Source organism: Carassius auratus, chromosome 20, assembly GCF_003368295.1.
Source record: "Carassius auratus strain Wakin chromosome 20, ASM336829v1, whole genome shotgun sequence".
Classification (NCBI taxonomy): domain Eukaryota; kingdom Metazoa; phylum Chordata; class Actinopteri; order Cypriniformes; family Cyprinidae; genus Carassius; species Carassius auratus.
The window spans coordinates 19364052-19384954 of record NC_039262.1 but is presented as its reverse complement, the minus strand read 5'-3'; the positions used below and the strand labels follow the sequence as shown (position 1 = coordinate 19384954).

Below are 20903 nucleotides of genomic sequence, written 5' to 3'. Positions count from 1 at the left end.
GCTCTGCTCTCGAGTTCACAGTATCAGAAGATTGAAACGATTTGCACTAAAAGGGGCATTTCGGGGAGTTTCTAGATAAGGGAACGTGTGGTTGTCGGTTTAACCTCAAGCCAGTGCAAGAACTAAATAAGCCTAAGAAAGCAGAACAAAACAAAAGGTTCCAAACAGAACTGACTTGAGATCACAAGCATCCAATTTTATCAATTCAAAAACAAACACTGCAAAAAAAAAAAGAAAAGAATCAAGGCTAGTTGAAATCTACTGATATTTGACATCTAGCCCATGTGCATGATCTTTTTGTGTGGCTGGTTTGGATGGGTTTGGATGAGAACTGATCGCTGTGGACGTTTTGCACCCACGTCAGGATCTCATGACTCTCTGCTCTGATTTTTGCCTTCCGGTTTACAGGCGAGGAAGGAGAGTTTTCCTCCCTCCACTACAGGCACAGGCAGTGATATCGCCACAGGTCAACCATTAAAAGATCTGTAAAAACATGTCAACTCTCAGCCTATCAGCCCGCTTATGGGGGGAAGGGAGGAGAGATATACAGAAAGAGGATGAAAGAGAAAGATAGACAGAAAGAACACCTACTCAGCATTGCGTGTTCGGCTGTCACAACTGACTTTATCTGCTGGCCGAGGGCTAAAGATGTCCCTGACGTCTGCACTGTGAGCAGATTCTACTAATGAAATCACAATAATTAAGAGTTTGGAAGACCTTGAGTTTGCATTTATTAATGTTAGAACTCTATATAAAAGCCTATTAGGAAGAAACAAGTCATAAAAATAAATACAAAGAATGTGTCAATGCGTATCTGTGCACATATACAACGAAACGCAAAACAAGGCGAAAAAGGGGGAACCAGCCAAAATAACACCATTGTTCATCTAATCAGACAAACTTCCCTTTAAGGCTGAAGGAACCATGGGAACAGGAGTCATGGGAACAGAATCCATGGCAACGGCCAGCCAGGGTCAAGTAGCGTTTGTCCAAGACTGCCGTCTTATCACACGAGCAGCGAGAGGAAAAATACAGCTGTCAATCAATAGCTGACTGATGTTGCAGTTTTCTAACTGGATGAGAACGGAGGTAATGTTATACAAAGTCCAATCCGTCTGCTTTGTGTATGTCCTCCACATGTTCCTGCAATGGTTAACCATAGCTTGTACCTGAAAGAAATAATAGAGCAGGCGTGGTGTTAGGAATAGCTATGGTGGATGATAAATATTAAATTCTGTATAAGTCATGGTAGTCACTATAGTCACCAAATGACCGTCAAAATAACCTTCACACACCGTAGTTTCAGATAATGGACGGCATTGAGAGTTGAACTGACATAGAAAACATTAGTCACTTCACATTTGTTTACTGGCCTTTAAATAGGGCAATAACGGCCACTGCATTCTGGGGCCAAAGGAAGTTCTTAACAAGTAGAAGGTGTGGCCTGGGAAAGGTTGCAGATGAACCCCGACCTCACTCTGATTGGCTGAAGCCCTGGATCGGTTCCCTGGTTTAAAACACTTTCTGGGTTTTCATTCCCTAAAAAACATAAAAGGATACAAATTAATTTTTATATTTTTTAAACCATTAAAACAAAGTGGCTAAACTGTGAAGAGACTTCAATATAGAAAACCAGCTATTCTTTAAACAAAAAGCAGCCTGTTTGTAGGGAGTGTGCAGACTTTTTCAATTATTTAACTTTTTTTGGTATTAACAAGTTTTTTTTTTTTATCCTTAAATTGTCATCCCTAAATGTGATGCAATTTAACATGTAACAATCTATTTTATAAAAATAAATTAATATATATATATATATATATATATATATATATATATATATATATCTCAGGCATTTGATCAGCTAGAGACAAAAAAAGAAGGAAAATCTGACCATGCCCCAAGCCACGCCCCAAGCACTCATTATTAATATGTAATATATGTATTTTAGCACATTAAAAGATATATGTTATATTGTAAAAATACATACTGTTCTGTAAAAAATAAAAGGCAGCATTTAAAAATCATGACAACAATATAATAATATAATAAAGTACTATAATATATTATAGTAAAGTATATAGAATTGTTATTATTATTAAAGTACCTGCCAAAAGTTTGGAAACATTACAATTATTAATGATTTTGAAATAACTATCTTCTGTTCATCAAGGCTGAATTATTTGATCAAAAAGTAAAAAAAAAGAAAAAAGAAATATTGTGAAATATTATTACAAATACAAAATAAGTTTTAAATTTTAATATTTTATAAAATGTAATGTTATTCCTGCGATGCAAAGCAGAATTTTCTTCATCACAACTTTTCAGTGTCACATGACCTTTAAGAAATCATTACAATTAATTTGAGAAACATTTCTTATTATTATCAATGTTGAAAACAATTTTGCTGCTTCATATTTTGTGTGGAAATGGTGATACACTTTATTTTTCAGGAATTTTTGATAAATATAAAGTTTCATGAATAGCATTTATTTGCATTTATCAAATATATTAATTAAATTTGTTAATGGATTTATTAAATAGAAATCATTTTTAATGTTTTCACTCACTTTTCGTCACTTTCATGCTTAAAGAACAGTTATTAATTTCTCTCTCTTTTAAAAAAAAAAATATTATACAAATGTTTCAGTGGTATTAATTGTTTCCACATAAAATATTAAGCAGGAAACTGTTTTTGAAATTGATAATAATAAGAAATGTTTCTTGAGCAGAAAATTTGCATATTAGAATGATTTCTGAAGGATTATGTGACTCTGAAACTTCTTTGTAAACAACAGATTTATAAGTTTCTAATGACTAAATGTTGCATTCCCAAATGCAAATAGAGTTGTTGAAAGAGTTGTTACCTGTAGCAGAAGAACTTCTCAATATTATTAACTCGTCGTTATCTTTAGGTCCCAAAACCATTCAAGCTGGCGGTTATTAAGCCTCTCATTAAGAAACCAAAACTAGATCCTAGTGTACTGGCAATTTATAGGCCTATTTCAAATCTTCAATTTATGTCTACAATTTTCGAAAAAGTTGTGTTTAATTGAGCTCCTTCCTCCAAAAAAAAAAATGTCTGTAAGAAGAATTTCAGTCAGGTTTCCGGCCCCACTATAGCACAGAAACTGCACATGTTAAAATTACAAATTACTTGCTTCTTGAGTGAGATCAAGGCTGCATCTCATTTCTAGTCTTACTTGATCTTAGTGCTGCGTTCGACACCATAGATCATGACATACTCATAGATCGATTACAAAACTATACAGGTATTCAAGGGCTGGCTTTAAGATGGTTTAGTTCCTAACCGTCCGACCGCTACCATTTTGTTTAGTTAAATGGGGCGTCATCTCATTTATCACCAGTAAAATATTGAGCACCACAAGGATCTGTCCTAGGTCCTCTTCTATTTTTATAAAGCAACTTGTCTTTTGAAAACCATATTTCCCATGTTACATAAACAGCATTCTTCCATCTTAGAAACATTGCCAAGCTAAGAAACATGTTACCTGTTTCAGATGCAGAAAAGCTAGTTCATGCATTCATGACCTCAACACTGGACTATTGTAATGCACTTCTAGGTGGTTGTCCAGCATCTTCAATAAGCAAGCTACAGGTAGTCTAAAATGCACCAGCTAGAGTGCTTAGCAGGTCAAGAAAATATCATATTACCCCAATTTTACAGTCTCTGCACTGGCTACCTATTAAGTTCTGTATCAGTTGCAAATTATTATTACTTACCTATAAGACACTAAATGGTTTAGCTCCTGCGTATCTAACTAGCCTTATACCACGCTACAATCCATCATGCTCCCCAAGGTCACAAAACGCTGGACTTTTGGTAGTTCCTAGGATAGCAGAGTTCACTATTTTGCATTTGGCTCCCAAACTCTGGAATAGCCTTCCTGATAATGTTTGGGGATCAGACACACTCTCTCTGTTTAAATCTAGATTAAAAACACATCTCTTTCGCCAAGCATTTGAATAATGCATCTCATAATTTGTGACTGCAGTTGTATCTGATCCAATGTGCATTATTATTCTTTAGCTTGGGTTAAACAAATTAATTTTACTTGGTTGAAACAGAAGCTACGCTAATTATGTCTCTATTTTTGTCTCTGCTTTGGTAACTAGGATTCACACAAGCTCCAGTCTGGATCCAGAACACCTGAGAAGAGATGATGCTGACCCTCAGAGGACCTCAGATCATGCTAACCCTGAATCAACAAACAGAACTAACAAATATTGCTACTTACTATGCAATCACATAATAATTGCTGTTAATAGTGTTCATGGTCTGGTTGACTACGTCTTTCTGAAAATTCCTATCATATGCACATAAGCTGACAGTCACCACTTATAAGCTACTACTAAATATTGTAGAAACTAAATTTTCTGTAAAGTTGCTTTGCAATGATTTGTATCGTAAAAAGCGCTATACAAATAAACTTAAATTGAATTGAAATAAAATAAAGTGGCTCAAACCAAGCAGAGCTAGCACTTACATTGAATCAAAACTAAACAGTACTGTAACAGCAGACATGTAGCACGTCAGACTACAGCCTATTTTATAATTAAATCGCAACCGTTTGGGAATCTTATGACAGCACTAGGCAATCTCAAATTCTCACCACCATTCATAAAAAGTCACCGGGCCGAGTAACGCATTTCAGAGCTGATTTCACACGCGTTTGACGCTTTGAATCATTTGAGTTTTTCTAATATCAAAGGCACCTTTTACACCCGGGCACCTTTATTCCCGTTGTACGCTATATCTATATCAATCTATATCTATCTAAATATATATATATATATATATATATATATATATATATATATATATATATATATATATATATATATATATAAGAGAAAGGAAAAATTCTATTTGCATCATATGACCCCTTTAATAATTTTAGAGTTTAAAGACAACATGAATACAAATGATTTCTAAAACTTGCCATCTGCAAGATTTCTCTTTATCCATTTATTTGACCTTTTTGGTCGACCCTTTAGTGTTGATCACTGTCTCCCTAGTTTTTACGGTAACACTTTAGAATACTGTTTCTTACTTACTACATAACTAATAAGGAATTATTGAAGAACTAACAGGTGATTATTCATTAACACTTAACTCACTACTGTTAACTACTAAGGAATATGTGTTAATTAATCAGTATGTAATATAATTTTATGACAATGTTAAGTAATAGTTAGCTAATCAATAACTAATTTATTCTGTCATACCTCCTGAAGAACTACTATTAATTATCTACTAGTTAAGGTTCAAGAAAAAATAACTATGAAGTAACTACTAATGAACAGTTTTACACAATTACATTGAATTGTGACCCTTTCATATAAATTTTATTAGCAATAGTAATAGTAGTATAAAAATGCAATATTAATAAATGTAATACATTTTATAGAGGTTTTGTAGTAGTCAATTGTTTTGTGAGTGTGTTTTGTAAGAAATCAGCTTGCAATAGGAACCCTACTATGACCCCAGTACCTTGCGATAACTTACCTTAGTTTTTATATTTTATATAAATTATCATTAATTAACTTTCTTTATGTAAGGCAAAGCCTGCAGGACTTATTTTGAACCTGAAACATTAGGCCTATTCTTAAGTGAAAATGTTGGGTTACCATTAGTAATTAATAAAGAATTATCAGATAATTCCTGAAGAATTACTTAAAATCTGAAACAGTATTCTAAAGTGAAAACATGGGCAACCCATTAGTAATTAATAATTAATGAACAAATAATTCTGCAGGACTTATTTTGAACCTGAAACATTAGGCATATTCTAAAGTGAAATGTTCAGAACCCAGAAGTAATTAATAAAGAATTATTAGATAATTCTGCAGGAATTACTTAGAACCTAAAACAGTATTCTAAAGTGAAAACATAGGGAACCTATTAGTAATTAATAAACAATTATCAGATAATTTTGCAGGACTTGAGACCTGAAACAGAATTCTAAAGTGAACCTATTAGTAAATAATAATAAACTACATCATTTTGACTAAAATCTGTTTATTTCAGATGAGAACATTTCTTAATACAGCATATTTTATTCCATTTTAACATGTATACTGCCCACATTTTAACTAATTTAACAAACATTTCATAATCAAAAGTTAAACATTTAGAAGCAAACAAAATCCATATTTAATTTACATTATAGGCTAATAAGTGGGCTGTAATAAAGTTGCTACCGTAGTAGTACTTTGTATTTGTCCTTTTACTCAAGCAATTTTGAAAATGAATAGGCCTACTTTTTATTTTTACTGGAGTAATATTTAATTGGGGTATCTGTACTTTTACTCCAGTACTTGATTTGTGGGCCACAGCCTGATTATTATAGTGTTTTTTTTTGCGTAAAACTGTTCATTAGTAGTTACTTCATAGTTATTTTTCTTGAACCTTAACTAGTAGATAATTAATAGTAGTTCTTCAGGAGGTTTCACAGAATATATTAGTTACTGATTAGTTAACTGTTACTTAACACAATCATAAAATTATATTACATACTGATTAGCTAACACATCTTTCTTAGTAGTTAACAGTAGTGAGTTAAGTGTTAATGAATAATCACCTGTTAGTTCTTCAATAATTCCCTATTAGTTATGTAGTAAGTAAGAAACAGTATTCTAAAGTGTTACCGTTTTTACCTTATTAAACTTAACTAACTCATGTTTCTGGAAATTGCTACAAAAAAGACTCCAAAACAGACATGACAAGAAAAATAGGGGTTGGTTATACTTTGGCACAGACTGACATCATGAAGGTATTATACTCATATATACAGTATTTACACAGACATCAATTTGAGTGAAAGTTTGTGGGAGAAAATAAGGGTTCCACAGAGCCGTTTGGTTGTTTGTCTATTGTAATATACGGTGCTATTAGTCTTGGTAAGGAACCGAAGTGGTTAAACGTTCAATATGAATTCCCATAAAACCCAAGCAAACATACCCCAAGTAAGCAGCTGAGGGAAATGAGTGCCAAATTTACTGTGGCACGGTTTGTGGGGGACGACAATGTAGAACATGGCTAAGTACACATCCAGCTATGTTTTGCTACAGTCATTCCTGTGGCCGTGATGCTTATTATGAAACCCCTTGATGCCCAAGCTCTGGTTTTTCATGAGAAAAACATCTCCCATGAGGCTGGGTGCTAGTCTTGTTTCATTTTCAGTCTAAACCTCATGATGGGGCCCTAGAATAGAAAGCAAATACATGAACACCAAACTTCCAGTGAAGCCACATTTCCTACAGACAGCGCTAAAAAATCTGCATCAATTGGAAGATCACTGTAGGCACTCCCTGCATTGCTTATTTGTATAAAGCTGTTGCATCAGCAACTATCTCCATTACTTGGGCTTTCACTGAAAAAGAATGATGTCTGTCGCTTTGACATCACACATCGCAATCAATGTGAACACCTTTAACCTTGTACAATGTACAACCTTTGAGTGATACTAGCATCCCACACATTGGCAACTTCCATGCTTGGTGTAATAACAGGCATGACTGATTTCTCCAGTTCCCTGTAACAATAACAACCAGTAACAACACATGACACATCATAATAAGAGGGTTTGTATTGGATGAATCCTTCAAAACTGACTGCTGATTTCACATGGCTGGTATTCCAATGTTCTAAGCGTGAACATGCTGCTTACAAACAACCATTTACTTCATCTGGTTGCATTTCCATTGCGTCACTCTATGCCACCAAGACTGATCCCCTCCCTATACTACGGCATCTATTCAATCTGGAGAGAAGCAATCCCATAAACATACTTGAACAGTGTAGACGGATGTTGAATGGATCTCCCAACAAGCCTCTATATGAGACGCAACACATTAGTTTTGAGAGGCAGCTCCCTCCTAATAAAGTGAAGCAGAGTGGTCGGGAAATGCTCTCCAGCAAGTAGGCCACTCATACTCATGTGCTCTGCATTTTCCATTTGACTGCCTCTGTACAGTACGGCCTCTGTAATCACACCAGCAGCTTGAGACAAACCGTAAATGTTTACATATGCCTTCAAGGGGGCCGCTCCAAATTCACTTCATATCCAGTCTTTTTCTCACCCTTTGTCACACTCAGACAAGCGCACACTGTGCTGTTAACAAGAATAGATGAGAGCTATTATGCTTTTTTATTACTCCATAAAGCAGAACACATGGGGCAAGTCCTTAGTAGAGTAGCAAGACAGGAAATAGCAAATGGAAACCTGTAGCTTAGGAGGGGTGTTCATGGCCTGACGTTCACCGTTCTTCATGCTAGAAATGGCATGCATATAAGTGCTTTGAGAACACAGTAGTTGCATGAAGTAGTACAGATGTAAAATAAGTGACCCGGTTCGCAAGGCCCAACTTGCTGAACCAGGACAAGCACAGAGCGAACAAGAGACGACTTCTCTCGACGGCTCTCGTGTCAACCCCTGCGACTCTGCCTCTTTGATTTATGAAGCTCTGATGGAGTCTGGAGGGCTGGGAGGAGATAAAAGGTTTCTTGAAATGAACACCTCAGTGAAACCTGCTGCTGTATAAGGTAACACAGAAAGGGCCCCTTCACCTGGAGCACCGCAGTCCAGAAATCTTCTCATTAGGGGGACACATCGGTCTGGGCACTGAGAAACCAGAGCTGTGGAGAACCTGTCAGCCCGATCAGAATCTGTTTCTTCACTTGAGTAGCATATCTTAGGAAACAGAAATGATTTGAAACCCCCCAAGCTATTCTGGGTACAGTCGAAACAAAACCCCGACAATAATCAAACCAAATTGCTAAATTACAGAGATGAGCAGCTCGAAAAACGTTTCACAATCATGGGAGCCTTTACCCCGCAGAACCACAGCAGCTTAAGGCATCCAGATCCAACACTGATTGCTAATAATGAGTCAGTGCGGTACCGGCCAAGACACATGGTACAGCTCTGTAAAATCCATCTACTCCTCACCCTGCTGGAAACATTGAGTCAGCCAGGGCTTTTTGTTTCAAGTTTATCTGTGTGAAAATAATGTGAGGCTTCAGCTTAGACACGCTGGGTTAAAAAAAAAAAAAATGGTACTTTCATGTTGCCCAGGCTTCAAATAAGTTGAAAACAGACCGTAGGTCCAGGATCCTCTGCCATGCTTTCCTGACAGAATGAAGAGTTTCGTTGTTCCCTTGTTGTTTCTGCAGATACCACTGAACCTCGCAAATCCTCCATGTGGCCTGGCGAAGGGGCAGCTTAATAAGGGCCTCGTTTTGTCCTTTGTGAGCCAAGGCTGGGGACATCAGCAAAAAAAAAAAAAATTCTAACTCAGAAATGCTCCATTTTCTCTGTGGAGATTTGAGGACACTGCGGCTTTTCAACAGAGCCAAAATATGAAGAACAGAAATGGGGGATTGCAGTTGTGTAATTGCCCTTACATAATCTCAATATAAATTTAATGAATTTGACGATAACCACCATTGACAGTAAACACCATTGTTTGCAGGCTTGTTTTTCATTGGAGGTAGGGTCAGGGTCATTCATGTAGCTCAACTTAACCTCATTCTTTACAGGCTAGGCCTTGGGGATCAGGAAGGAGAATCCAACTGACAGGGCTCTGTCTGTCTGGGTTTGACTGAAAGTTACTGAAGAGGAGTTTTGGTACCCATGTATGCAATGCCCTCTGCTGAAAGAGGAACACTGAGTCCTGGGAGTACGGACATTTGCAGCTTTGACTGGGTGAGTCATTCTGTTTAGCACTGAAATAGAAGGGGGTTTCTGTTCAACAATGACATTGACACATAAGTACAGACAGAAATCTGCACATGTGCCTCTGTATAACAACACACATACACTCAATGAGCACTGGTGAAGCACCAGCACCTGTGAAACGAATGAATCTTAAGGGAAACATGGCTAATGCAGAGGCTTTCATCTGGTACTTCCATATTCACATGGATAAACGTGTGGCTGGAATACAGAGCAGCAGCTGCAGTCTGAGATGTGACCAGATGACGGTTCCTAGAAGAAATCCCACCAGTTCTTGCACGTCTTTTCACCAATTGAACAGGCAAGAAGGAACAAATTTCCAGAAATTACCCAACACCTGGATAAATCAGTAACTGAAAATGAACCGCCTCTAAGCAAGACAATTCTCTCAATGACTCTCTAATATGAGCTTGGGAAGCGTCTCACAACATAACTAAAGTGTGAAGTTCAAAGTTGTTTTGGTGACAATTTGGTCAGGTTCTCAAACTTCTGCAGACAGGTTGGTTCTAAAATGGTCATCAATAACAATGCAAAACACAATTTTGCATTAAAGTATATCTGATAATTTAGTCATTGAAAGCACACTGTAGATACGGTTCTCTGGTTGGGCGATGTAAAAAAAAAAAAGAATGATTTTCTTTATAAATCATAAATATTTTCTTCTAGAGAAAACAAGCAATTACACAACATGAACAAAATGAAACATGGCAGTCCAGAAATATGATCTTCCAAACAAAATAAAAGTAGGGGAAGGTATGGGAAAAACCCAGAATCCATGAAAAAGAGAGAAAGTAAAAGTGGAAAAGAGGACCGCTGACTTACTGGCTGAGAGAAGGAAAGTAAAACTGGGATAGAGGACAGCAAATGAGAGTTAAAAGGAGGCAAAGAAATGAAAAGTCGGGAAAGAGAAAGAGAAAAGGGAGAGGGGGAGAGAACAAAGCCATCTTTGTGTGAGGCGCTGAGAGAGTGGAGCAGAGCCAGGGCTTAGGGGGTGTTTCACAAGAGTACACTGACTGCATTCCTGCAATGTGATTATGGCCACATTTAATATATTCTCCTACAGGAAACATACTTAACCCTTCACTGTCCATCGGCTCGCATCAACTGGCCTTGAACCGGAAATCTTTTCCTTTATAATTATCCAGTAAGTGAATATCATGCAAGTAAAACAGTTTAGTTATGATCTAACACGGCTTGCCAAAAGAACCAACAACAGACTCGTTCCTGGTGATTGCTTTACAGTCATTCATTGACTTTGCTTTGTGTTTTGCGGTGTCAGACTACTCTAAATCCAGGCTAATTCGGCCTGAAGCTATAACGCTGGGGATTCCCAGCACTGGATATTCTTTAGGTAGTACGCAAAGGCAAATCTGAAGTGAAACTTCACGCATTTTATCTGAAACTAAAAGTATTTAAATTAGGAAATTTGTTAGAACAACTTAAACATGCCAAAGCACGTTTAGCAAAGAACTTGATTAATTTTACCTGAAGGGCACAATTTCTTGGCTGGTCTATAAAAAGGGGGAAGATTTTTTGATAATTATAAAAATATGAAGGAAGAAAGCTGATTATATTTAGCTAATTATAAATATACTTAGTGTATTTGTATTAAGATCAAAATGCAAATTCAGAACAATATGCATTTTTGACCAACAATTCAGTATAAACTAAAATGCTTTTTCACCACCAGGCCAAACAGTTCTGAGCTTGTTGAATAATAGGACCATTTTCATTAGAAAGCCGATGTACAGTGCAACACAAACCAATTCCAATTTCCCAATTCCTGAAAGACCACACACAGATCTGTCAGCTAGAGAAGACAACCTCTATTTTGACGGGCCCACCCTTGCTCCCTCTATGATTCTGTGTGTTTACACCTAACACAGAGAGAGGGGAAATTAGATAATGAAGAGAGAGCAGCACATCATTGGGGTTGAGCACTCCCTGAGGCCACAAATATAGCCTACTCATTCTCGAGCCACCTATTCATATATTCTTATAGACTCCCCTCTTCAACAACTGCATCGATTTCTACCAGTTGCTGGGGAAAAAAACAGGAGCAGCTGAGAGAGAGAGGGTGGGTGGGTGGGTGGGGGGAAAACCAATGCTGGACTAAATAAAATCTCCCCTCCAAAGGAGCAATGCTAAACTTGCCAATTTAATTCCAAGAGGATATTGCCATTCACAAAGGCTTCCCTTTGCCATCAGCCATCTAGGCCTGTTATCCCTCTCATTAAAGGCACAGTCTTAAGTTGTAGTGTAGCAACTGGAGCAGCATTATCCCAGACCTGCTTTTCCCTGCCCATTACGGAAAGAAAGTTTTGTCAGTCTAACCACAATCCAATGAGTTTGGACCAAAGCTACTGTCATTTAGATGTGTTACATAACAGTTTTCCAACAGAACCTAATAGAGCATAGGCAGGGCTAAGGACAATTATAAAGAAAGGGTATAATTCATGTTTACAGAATGAGTGCTCAGAGGTGCACATACAATTTTAACTGAGTAATACTGTATATTAGGACGCAATCCGAAAGGAAACTTTGGGCAAAATTATGGGGATGAGTGTTGAGATGGTGAGAAACAGAATAAGAGAGAGAGATCTAAAAGACAGAAATAGACAGCTAACCCCTACAAACAGCTGTTGTGTTCTGACTGACACCAGAAGCTGCCGTCTGTGACCTCACTAACACTGATGTAAAGGTTAATCATTAAAGTGCATATACACCTACACTCATTTCTTAGGTCATGTTTACATGACAACAATGTAGTCAAAAATCGAAACGTTTTCCCTTGCATTTTTTAAAAAGTTTTCTTTTTAAAAACATTTTCAAACCAATTCACATTTACACATATCCGCAAAAAAACTTTGTATTACGTATGCCATGCCAGTAGTTGACACATCAAACTTTCACTTTGAAACCCATTTAGAAAAATATGCATTTTCAGTCCCCAAAACACAGTTGTTGTGTAAACGAACAGGCAAAACCGCATAAATCTTTTCCTGTTTTTGGCTGAAAACATTGTCATGTAAATGGCCCCTTAGGTACAAGAAAGGCATATGACTAACCCCATTACAATCCCAGTTTATCGCAGGCTCACACTGCAAACCTACCCTGAATCACAATTTGAGCACAAGGAGCTTCATTTTCTGCATAGAATTCAGCTACTAAATCCTTACAAATACTAATCCTCAAAGGCATGATCCTCAAGATATTAACTTATTTATTTTTTAAATCAGGGTAGTTTGGCAGAAGGCTTCACACATCATTATAATCCTGTGCAAAGTATTGCCGAGGCTCTAGATGAGGATTTACAGCCTCTGATGCCCCACTCGGGTTAAAGGGATACTCCACCCCAAAATGAAAATTTTGTCTTTAATCCCTTACCCCGATATCATTTCAAACCCATAAAAGCGTTGTTCGCCTTCTGAACACAATTTAATATATTTTGGATGAAAACAGGGGAGGCTTGAGACTGTCCCATTGACTGCCAAGTAAGTTACACTGTCAAGGTTCAGTAAAGTGTGAAAGACATCGTCAGAATATCAGTATTTCAACTGTAACGTTATGAAGCGAATGCTGGGTATGCTCTCCTGTGTCCACGGTGCAACAAGGATGCACTGTGTTCTACAAGTATTTATGCTTTGATTTTGAAAGATAACAGCACATCCTTGTGGCGCGTCTGACACAGAAGAGTGTGGGCAGTTTAAGTGATGTAGAGAGACACTAAGGACATTGTTGACAAAGGAATTTTTGAATAAAGTCAAAAAAATTTTTTTGCATACAAACAGTATTCTCATCGCTTCATAACATTACGGTTGAACCACTGAGTGCCCATGAACACCTATAAGAGGGCTCTCCACTCAGGACTTGTTGAATTTCCATTTCCAACTCCATTCCCCAGAATCTCATGCTTAGGACTAATCACCACCAGGTGTTCCCCATTACCACTCCCCTATATAAACGGTGTTTGGACTCTCATAAAGGGAGAAGTCTTGTTTAGTTCTGTCTGGCATTTCCGAGCGTTTTCCCTGTGTTTGTTCCTTCAGTGTTTGATCTTGGATTGTGTATAACGACTGTGATTCTCTGCTGCCTGCCCCGACCTCTGCTTGCTTCTGTTGCTGATTTTGGATATCCCCTGACATACCTGACGCTGTTCTCTGATCTCTGCCTGCTTGACCGCTCTAGAAAATAAAGTACTGCATATGGATCCGAATGTCTCTGACTCCATGTTATGAAAGTCTCTGACTCAATGTTATTATGAAGATGCTTTTCATACTTTTCTGAACCTTGACAGTGTAACTTACTTGGCAGTCTATGGGACAGTCTCAAGCCTCCCAGTTTGCATCCAAAATATCTTAATATGTGTTCCGAAGATGAACAAAGTTTTTATGGGGGTAGTAAGTGATTCATTTTCATTTTTGGGGTGGAGTATCCCTTTAATCCCAAAGTATACGCGAGGGTCTGTGGCATATAGTGGATGTGATGAACATTTAATTACCAGAATAGCACACTCGTTCTGTATGTGCACCCCCTGATTTTTAACCGTGTGTACTGTATGCGCACCACTTAATTTTTAGAGGGGGGGGGTGAAATGCTGTTTCATGCATACTGTGTTTTTTACACTGTTAAAGAGTTGGATTCCCATGCTAAACATGGACAAAGTTTCAAAAATTAAGTTGTACGTTTGAAGGAGTATTTTTGTTCCCAAAGGTGTTGACTCCGCTTTGTCACAAGTTTCGGAAAGTTTTTTTCGAGTATGGCTCTGTGTGACGTTAGATGGAGCGGAATTTCCTTATATGGGTCCTAAGGGCACGTCTGCCGGAAGAGCGCGCGCTCCCATATAGCAGAGCACTGAGAGCACAGACATTCATTGCCTCCTTGTTAGTGCGTCCGCCTCCCATGCCGGAGACCCGGAGCGAGTCGTAGCTGCTGCTGCTCTCGTTCAGTTTCAGCCTCAGGATCTGATTCTGGATCATAAATAAACGGCTGAATCTGACTGTTAGCCATGGTTTGTTTTGGATGATCGTTTTTTTTTTTCTCACCGTAATGTCACAACTTCTAAACGCTCTCAACGCAAAAGCCTACTGGCCCTCGTGATTCTTTTGCTCCGCCCACACGTCACGCCTCCAGCCGCTCGTGTTTTCCGGGAAAAATCGGTACAGACTATCTTTCTCTTATGAATATAATAAAACTAAAGACTTTTTGGAGTTATGAAGGATGCAGTACTACTCTATAGGTACTCAAGATTAACAGGATATTGAGTGAAAACGAGCATTTCACCCCCCCTTTAACCACGCGTTCTTATGCGAAGGTCATGTTTGCGCACTGAATTTGTCTTGAGTAATCCGTCATTCCACAAGGACTTGGTTTAGAGTACAAAACAAAAACTAAAGAGACAGAACAACAACAGCAACATAGTACTGGAGACTGCAACAAGAACAAATGCCCGTTTTGACAAGCGCTTGTTATGAGATAGCCACAACTTAAGTTTAAAGAGTGCAAAGACATTTTACTGGAAACCACTTCTGGAGACAATAGCGCAAACACTGAAAAAAAGCTAAGACTTTCTAGAGCTCACATGTCGACCACCTGCATTTGTGCATAGGCATGAGTTGGTATGAAATTTTGATGGTATGATAACCTTGAGCAAAAATATCACGGTATTACGGTATTGTTGTTACAGCTCTGAAATTTTTAAATGATATAAATAAAAAATAAAAAAATTCTGCTGGACACAAAATATTTTGTTTTTGAGCAACATAAAGAATATTAGAAACAGTAGAATTGTTTTATTTTTTCTTTGATTTGTTTCCTAAGAAGAGAAAATGAATAAAGGCTGACATCTTTAGTTAACCTAAATCTGTAAATATAGTTATTTAATTTTAGTTATATAATTCATATACATATCATTCATATCATTTAGTTATATAATAATAACCATACACATAATTTGATTTAATAATAGCAAAAACAGAATGTTCTGACAAGCGTTTTGAAATTATACCACAAAGTTTTCAGAAGAAAACTTTTCAATTGGAATCCTCCTCACACAAACCTGGACTTTGTATTTGTTGGACATTATCTCTCAACTTCTCGTATACATGGTTCTAATGTCAAAAAAATTACATTTATGGCTTTCAGTTTTTAATGTTGTGCCATCTTTTCTAAAATCTTTGTAAAAAATATTTTATTGTTATTTATGAATTAATATTACTTCATTTATTTTTATTATTATTGTTTATTTTATTTACCGTATTTTTCGGACTATAAGTCACACCTGAGTATATGTCGCATCAGTCCAAAAGTACGTCATGATGAGGAAAAAACATATATAAGTCGCACTGGACTATAAGTCGCATTTATTTAGAACCAAGAGAAAACATTACCGTCTATTGGTTCATTTCTCTTGGTTCATTTCAAATTAATTTTGATAAGTCGCACCTGACTATGAGTCGCAGGACCAGCCAAACTATGAAAAAAAGTGTGACTTATAATCCGGAAAATACGGTATTAAAAAAAAAAGTTTTATTTTATTTATTTTATTTATTTTGAAGCATACCAGGGGGTGGGACGGGTTGGGATGGGTTCTAAATTTGCACAGTTGCTTTTTGGTTTAATCTCTTTTCCTTGAAGAAAATTTCAATAAACAGTAGACAAAAAATTAATAAATAAATTAATAAGTTAACGGGCGTTAACAGACTTCATATTTTCACATAAATTACATTTTGTACAATTATTGCATTGCAACGTAGTTTGTGCAAGTGCAGAACAGAGCGTTGCAATAAGGCAAAAAACTTTATTACGTTATTTTCGTCAACAAGAGGGCTCGCACACAGCTGCGCACCCCATGGTACTGCACATGTGAGCTCATCTGTTCACGTTCATCTGTGGTTGAGTATACTTTTAAAAGCTGTGCGGACGCGGCTGTGCATGAGATGGAAAGGAATTCTGAATGTGAAGTGTACCCGGGCCTTGAGTTCGACCATCCTACACACAGGAGTAGGGGTCAGTCTGAGGGATTCCTACTCTTTAAGTCATCGAGGAGATATGGATAACAGCGCATACCGCAGGAACAGTATAATGGAAAATAGTGGTTTTTAAACCATACAATTTTCAAATCGCAGTATACTTTGAAAGGCTTGGCATTGACTGTATGTCTTGGTCTTGTCTTGGTCAAAGTCTTGACTTATACTTAATCCTCCTCTTGCCTTGGTTTTGACTCAAACTGAACTCTCTTTTGGTCTCATTCTTGAATTAGACTCAAATGAGCTGGTATTGGCAACAACATCATCGGACATCATTCATTTTTAATGACCCAAGCAACAGAGACCACTGGCGATGCAGCTGAGCCGAGTAGCAAAGCAATGAGGCAACAGTACTGCAGATTTGGGGCATCTTGCATGCATCTCAATTCAGACTCCTACACTACATTACAAACCAAAAAAACCCTGAACTACCTACCCAAATGCACTTCACTGCTTCCTATGCTTCCTACGTAACCATGGCACTTTCCACAAGATAAAACTGTCCAAGGCACTTCAATGCTTTGTCAACTACAAAAGTGGAAAATGAAGATTTTGAATTAGGGTTTTTTTTTTTTTTTTTTTTTTGCTTCTTGGTACTTCAGATGATATTTGTTAAATGTCCTGACTCTTGTTTGACCAGGATAACATCAAGGTACACCATACATACACCATAGTTAGAAGGCTTTGCAGTAATTTTCAGTGATTGGTTCAGTTAAAGGGCTCTTGGGTAAAACTTCATTCTTCATTCTTCTCCACCTTTGGCACTTCACCCATTGTGTATGCACATGAGCAGACATGCAGGTCCAGTTGACTAGGGGTTGCCAATCCTGCTCCCCTGGAGAGTTTAGCTGCAGAGTTTAGTTTCAACCTGCCAACACACCAACTTGGAATTTTCTAAAAATCTGGAAGACTGGAAGAATTTAATTAGGATTGGAGTGAAACTCTGCAGGATAGTGTCTCATCAAGAACAAGATTTGACACCCTTGCAATAGCCTTAATTGCATGTTCAGGAAAGAGGCTAGTAAGTTTAAAAATTGTAGTGGGGGAAAGCTAATGCTAAGGAAACCTGGTCCTAGTTGAAGGAGGTGATATAGCGGCCCATTTCACTAGATGTCTCTGCTTGGTGTTTATTTACAAATGGACAGGAACATGATTGCCTTCAACCCAAGGAGAAGGTGTTGATGGTCCATGAAATAGTCCATGGAAACCATTTCTAAATGTCCTGGAGGTGCTGCCCAATAATAATAAGCCATTTAAAGACAATCCACATGAATTTAGTAGGGGTGCCAGTGTCAGTCTCTGTGGTTGTGGATTGCCACACGATACCCAGTAGTGCTGCCTCAATAAAGAGCTACATTCATATCCATCTCATGGATTGACCGGGTTATGCCACTGGCCATGAACATACAGGAAACCTAGGCTTGCACGCCTCAATAAGATTTGCACATGAGTTGTAAGTTTGTCCATACAACTTCCTTTGTAGCATATACCATCTATTTTAGACATTCCGTCTTAGGTTGAAGGAAATTTACCTTTGCCAAGAATTCAGGTGTGAGAAGTTCAGTCATTTCAATTCAAAAAGAATGAGACCAAGCTGAACTTTAAGAAAAGATCCACTTCAGCAAGTTCCATTCATCCATTCATCATTATGTTGCACTCATATATTCAAATGACTACCAAAGATATATGTTTTTTTCAAGTTTCCCAGCAAGACATGAGTGGTAGACCACACTACATCCTCTTTGCCAAATGGCAATTCTACCATTCTTTAATGACATGGCCTTGGGCCTTAGCTGGAAGCAAGCACAACATTTGACTCAAATATATTAGATTCCTTTGTAGAATTCTTCTTATGCGCATGCTTAGCTCTAGATCTGAAAACATTAATAAAAAGAAAACCATAATAAACCACAAGTAACAAATAAGAAAGAGAAGTCCCATTACAGAAATATGTTTTACAATCCCTCAGACTGGATAACAATTTAGAAATTCATACAGTGGAATGGTAATAAAACACCTCACCTTATATTTTTTTTGAGTAGTGGCAAATAGTTCATAGGAATCTGACTCTTTATTCTGTAGTAACTGATCCAACACTCCAAAAAAGTATTTCCTAATAAAAATAAATTAGGTTTAAACCAAAAATCTTTAGCACTACTTCACACATGTACTGTATCTCTCTCAGCCCACTTCCCACTGACCTCATTCAAACAAAGGAATCTATATAAATTACTTAAGGGTCCACTCTGGACTAGTTAGGTTAAATAAATAAAGCTCAAGAGTTTTGTTCTCAAGGTGGCAATTTGCAAATCTTAGGTGATTAGCAGCTAATCTGTTACCATTATGAAATTTTGTGATTAGTTGATATGACATATGAGGCATAATTTTGTTCTTACCTTTTTTTTTCTTTTAAGAATATGATGTGCACAGTACTATACACTGTACAACTATCAGCATTATGACCTATAATTCATAGTGATACATTTGCACACACCTTTACTAACACTTTGATATAGGTGTTTTGAGAGTCTTTAGAGCTTATTGTATGCAGAGTTATTAAATAAATGATCCTGATATTTATTTAGGCATGAAGCTCTAAGCTCAGTTTAATGAATCAGTGTGTGCTGAATAAGACTGAGAGACATGTTCATGAGTAATGTCAGCATGCTCCTATCATATGGTGCAACGGCGTTTACTATAAAGTATGAAAGCAGGTTCGAGTCACTTTGCACTCACGGTGAGATGAAAAGGGTGACCATATGGACAGATAGACACAGTGCCGTCCAGCTCTTCTATTCTGCAGTGACAGCTATGTGCTCCACGGTGAGTCACAGCAGGCTGTTAAACAATCCTGTATCCATAAGTGAAATCCCAGACATTTGAGATCTAGGTTAATATCTCTTTTGTTCTTTCTCTCCTCTGCATTTTGCCTTGTATTAGAATTGCACGATTATGACAACAATGATTGATTATTTATCCTAATATTACAATCAATGCATTTTCATTAATATAATTTACATAATTATGAAATTATTTGTATGGATCAACTGCATACCATTTCCTTTGCGTAGTCAACAAATCAAAAAGAAGCTGAGAAGTATTCTCAAATTAATCATTTTTCAGTTATTGAGTAAACGGGTCACACTGCACAAAAAAATTCCAAATGAGCACCAATTCTCTCATTTTGGATCAGAAATTTATATTATGCCACCATGAACACAAGTAAAACATGAAAAAAATATATATATAATAAATTACACTATAGTACAAAGGTTTGGGATCAGAAATATTTTTCATAGTTTTAATGAAAAATGTATTTTATGTTCATCAAGACTGTATTTATTTGAATAGTAATAACTACGGTATAATAATTACTACAGTAAGAATAGTAATATTGTAGAATATTCCAATGTAATGTAAATGTAATTTATCCTAAAGCTGATTTTATAGCATCATTACTCCAGTCTTAAGTGTCCTTTAGAAATCATTTTCATAAGTGGGAATACATGTTGAAACGTTGAAACTGTTCGTTTTCACATTTTTTTGACAATGTCTGATGTAATAAGACCTATGGTTTTGTTCCTTGCCAGGAACTTTTAACTTTAGGCTTATTGGACATTTTAAACACTGAGATTAACTAACCATCTCGTAACTTCCTTTGAAAATCACATAAAAATGTCTCACGACATTTCTGGAAAAGGAAGTTATGCAACATGGAAGGATGACAGCAATACAGAATGAGTTCAAAGTAATGAGATCATTTATCGAGATGAGGCATCATTTACTGGTGGGTTAAGGGCCAAAATATTTATTCCAAGTGCGTGTTTTTCCATCGTTTCTAAATGAGAGACATCTTGTTTTTAAGCAGTTGGGTTAAACTGATGTTGAAAACAGCTGTTTTGAATCCAAGAATGCAATTCACATAATTAAAAAAAATATGAATAATAATACTTTTATTCAGCAAGCATATATTATATTGATCAAGGATGACAGAAAATTTACAATAAACTTTAACATAGTTATAGAAAGTTTCTATTTTGAATAAATGTTGTTGTTTTTTAAATTTTGTATTCATTAAATAATTATTGGGGGAAAAATAATGGTTTCCACCAAAATA

At 36.9% G+C, this 20903-nt stretch overlaps 1 protein-coding gene across 2 annotated transcripts in view; it reads right to left on the bottom strand.

Annotated features, from left to right (window-relative positions):
• Window positions 1-20903, bottom strand: part of rad51b (RAD51 paralog B) — a 60610-nt gene continuing 39707 nt past the window's right edge. The window contains exons 10-11 of one of the 2 annotated variants that reach the window (XR_003294675.1): window positions 1374-1539; window positions 1-1169 (exon numbers count right to left, since the gene is read on the bottom strand). Coding sequence is in view for 1 of the 2 variants with exons in the window: in XM_026291362.1 (XP_026147147.1) it covers window positions 1424-1539 (116 nt within the window). In the remaining variant the exon portion in view is untranslated. Of the gene's footprint in view, window positions 1170-1286; window positions 1540-20903 lie in introns of those variants that run through there. The other variant, XM_026291362.1, reaches the window with a different exon arrangement.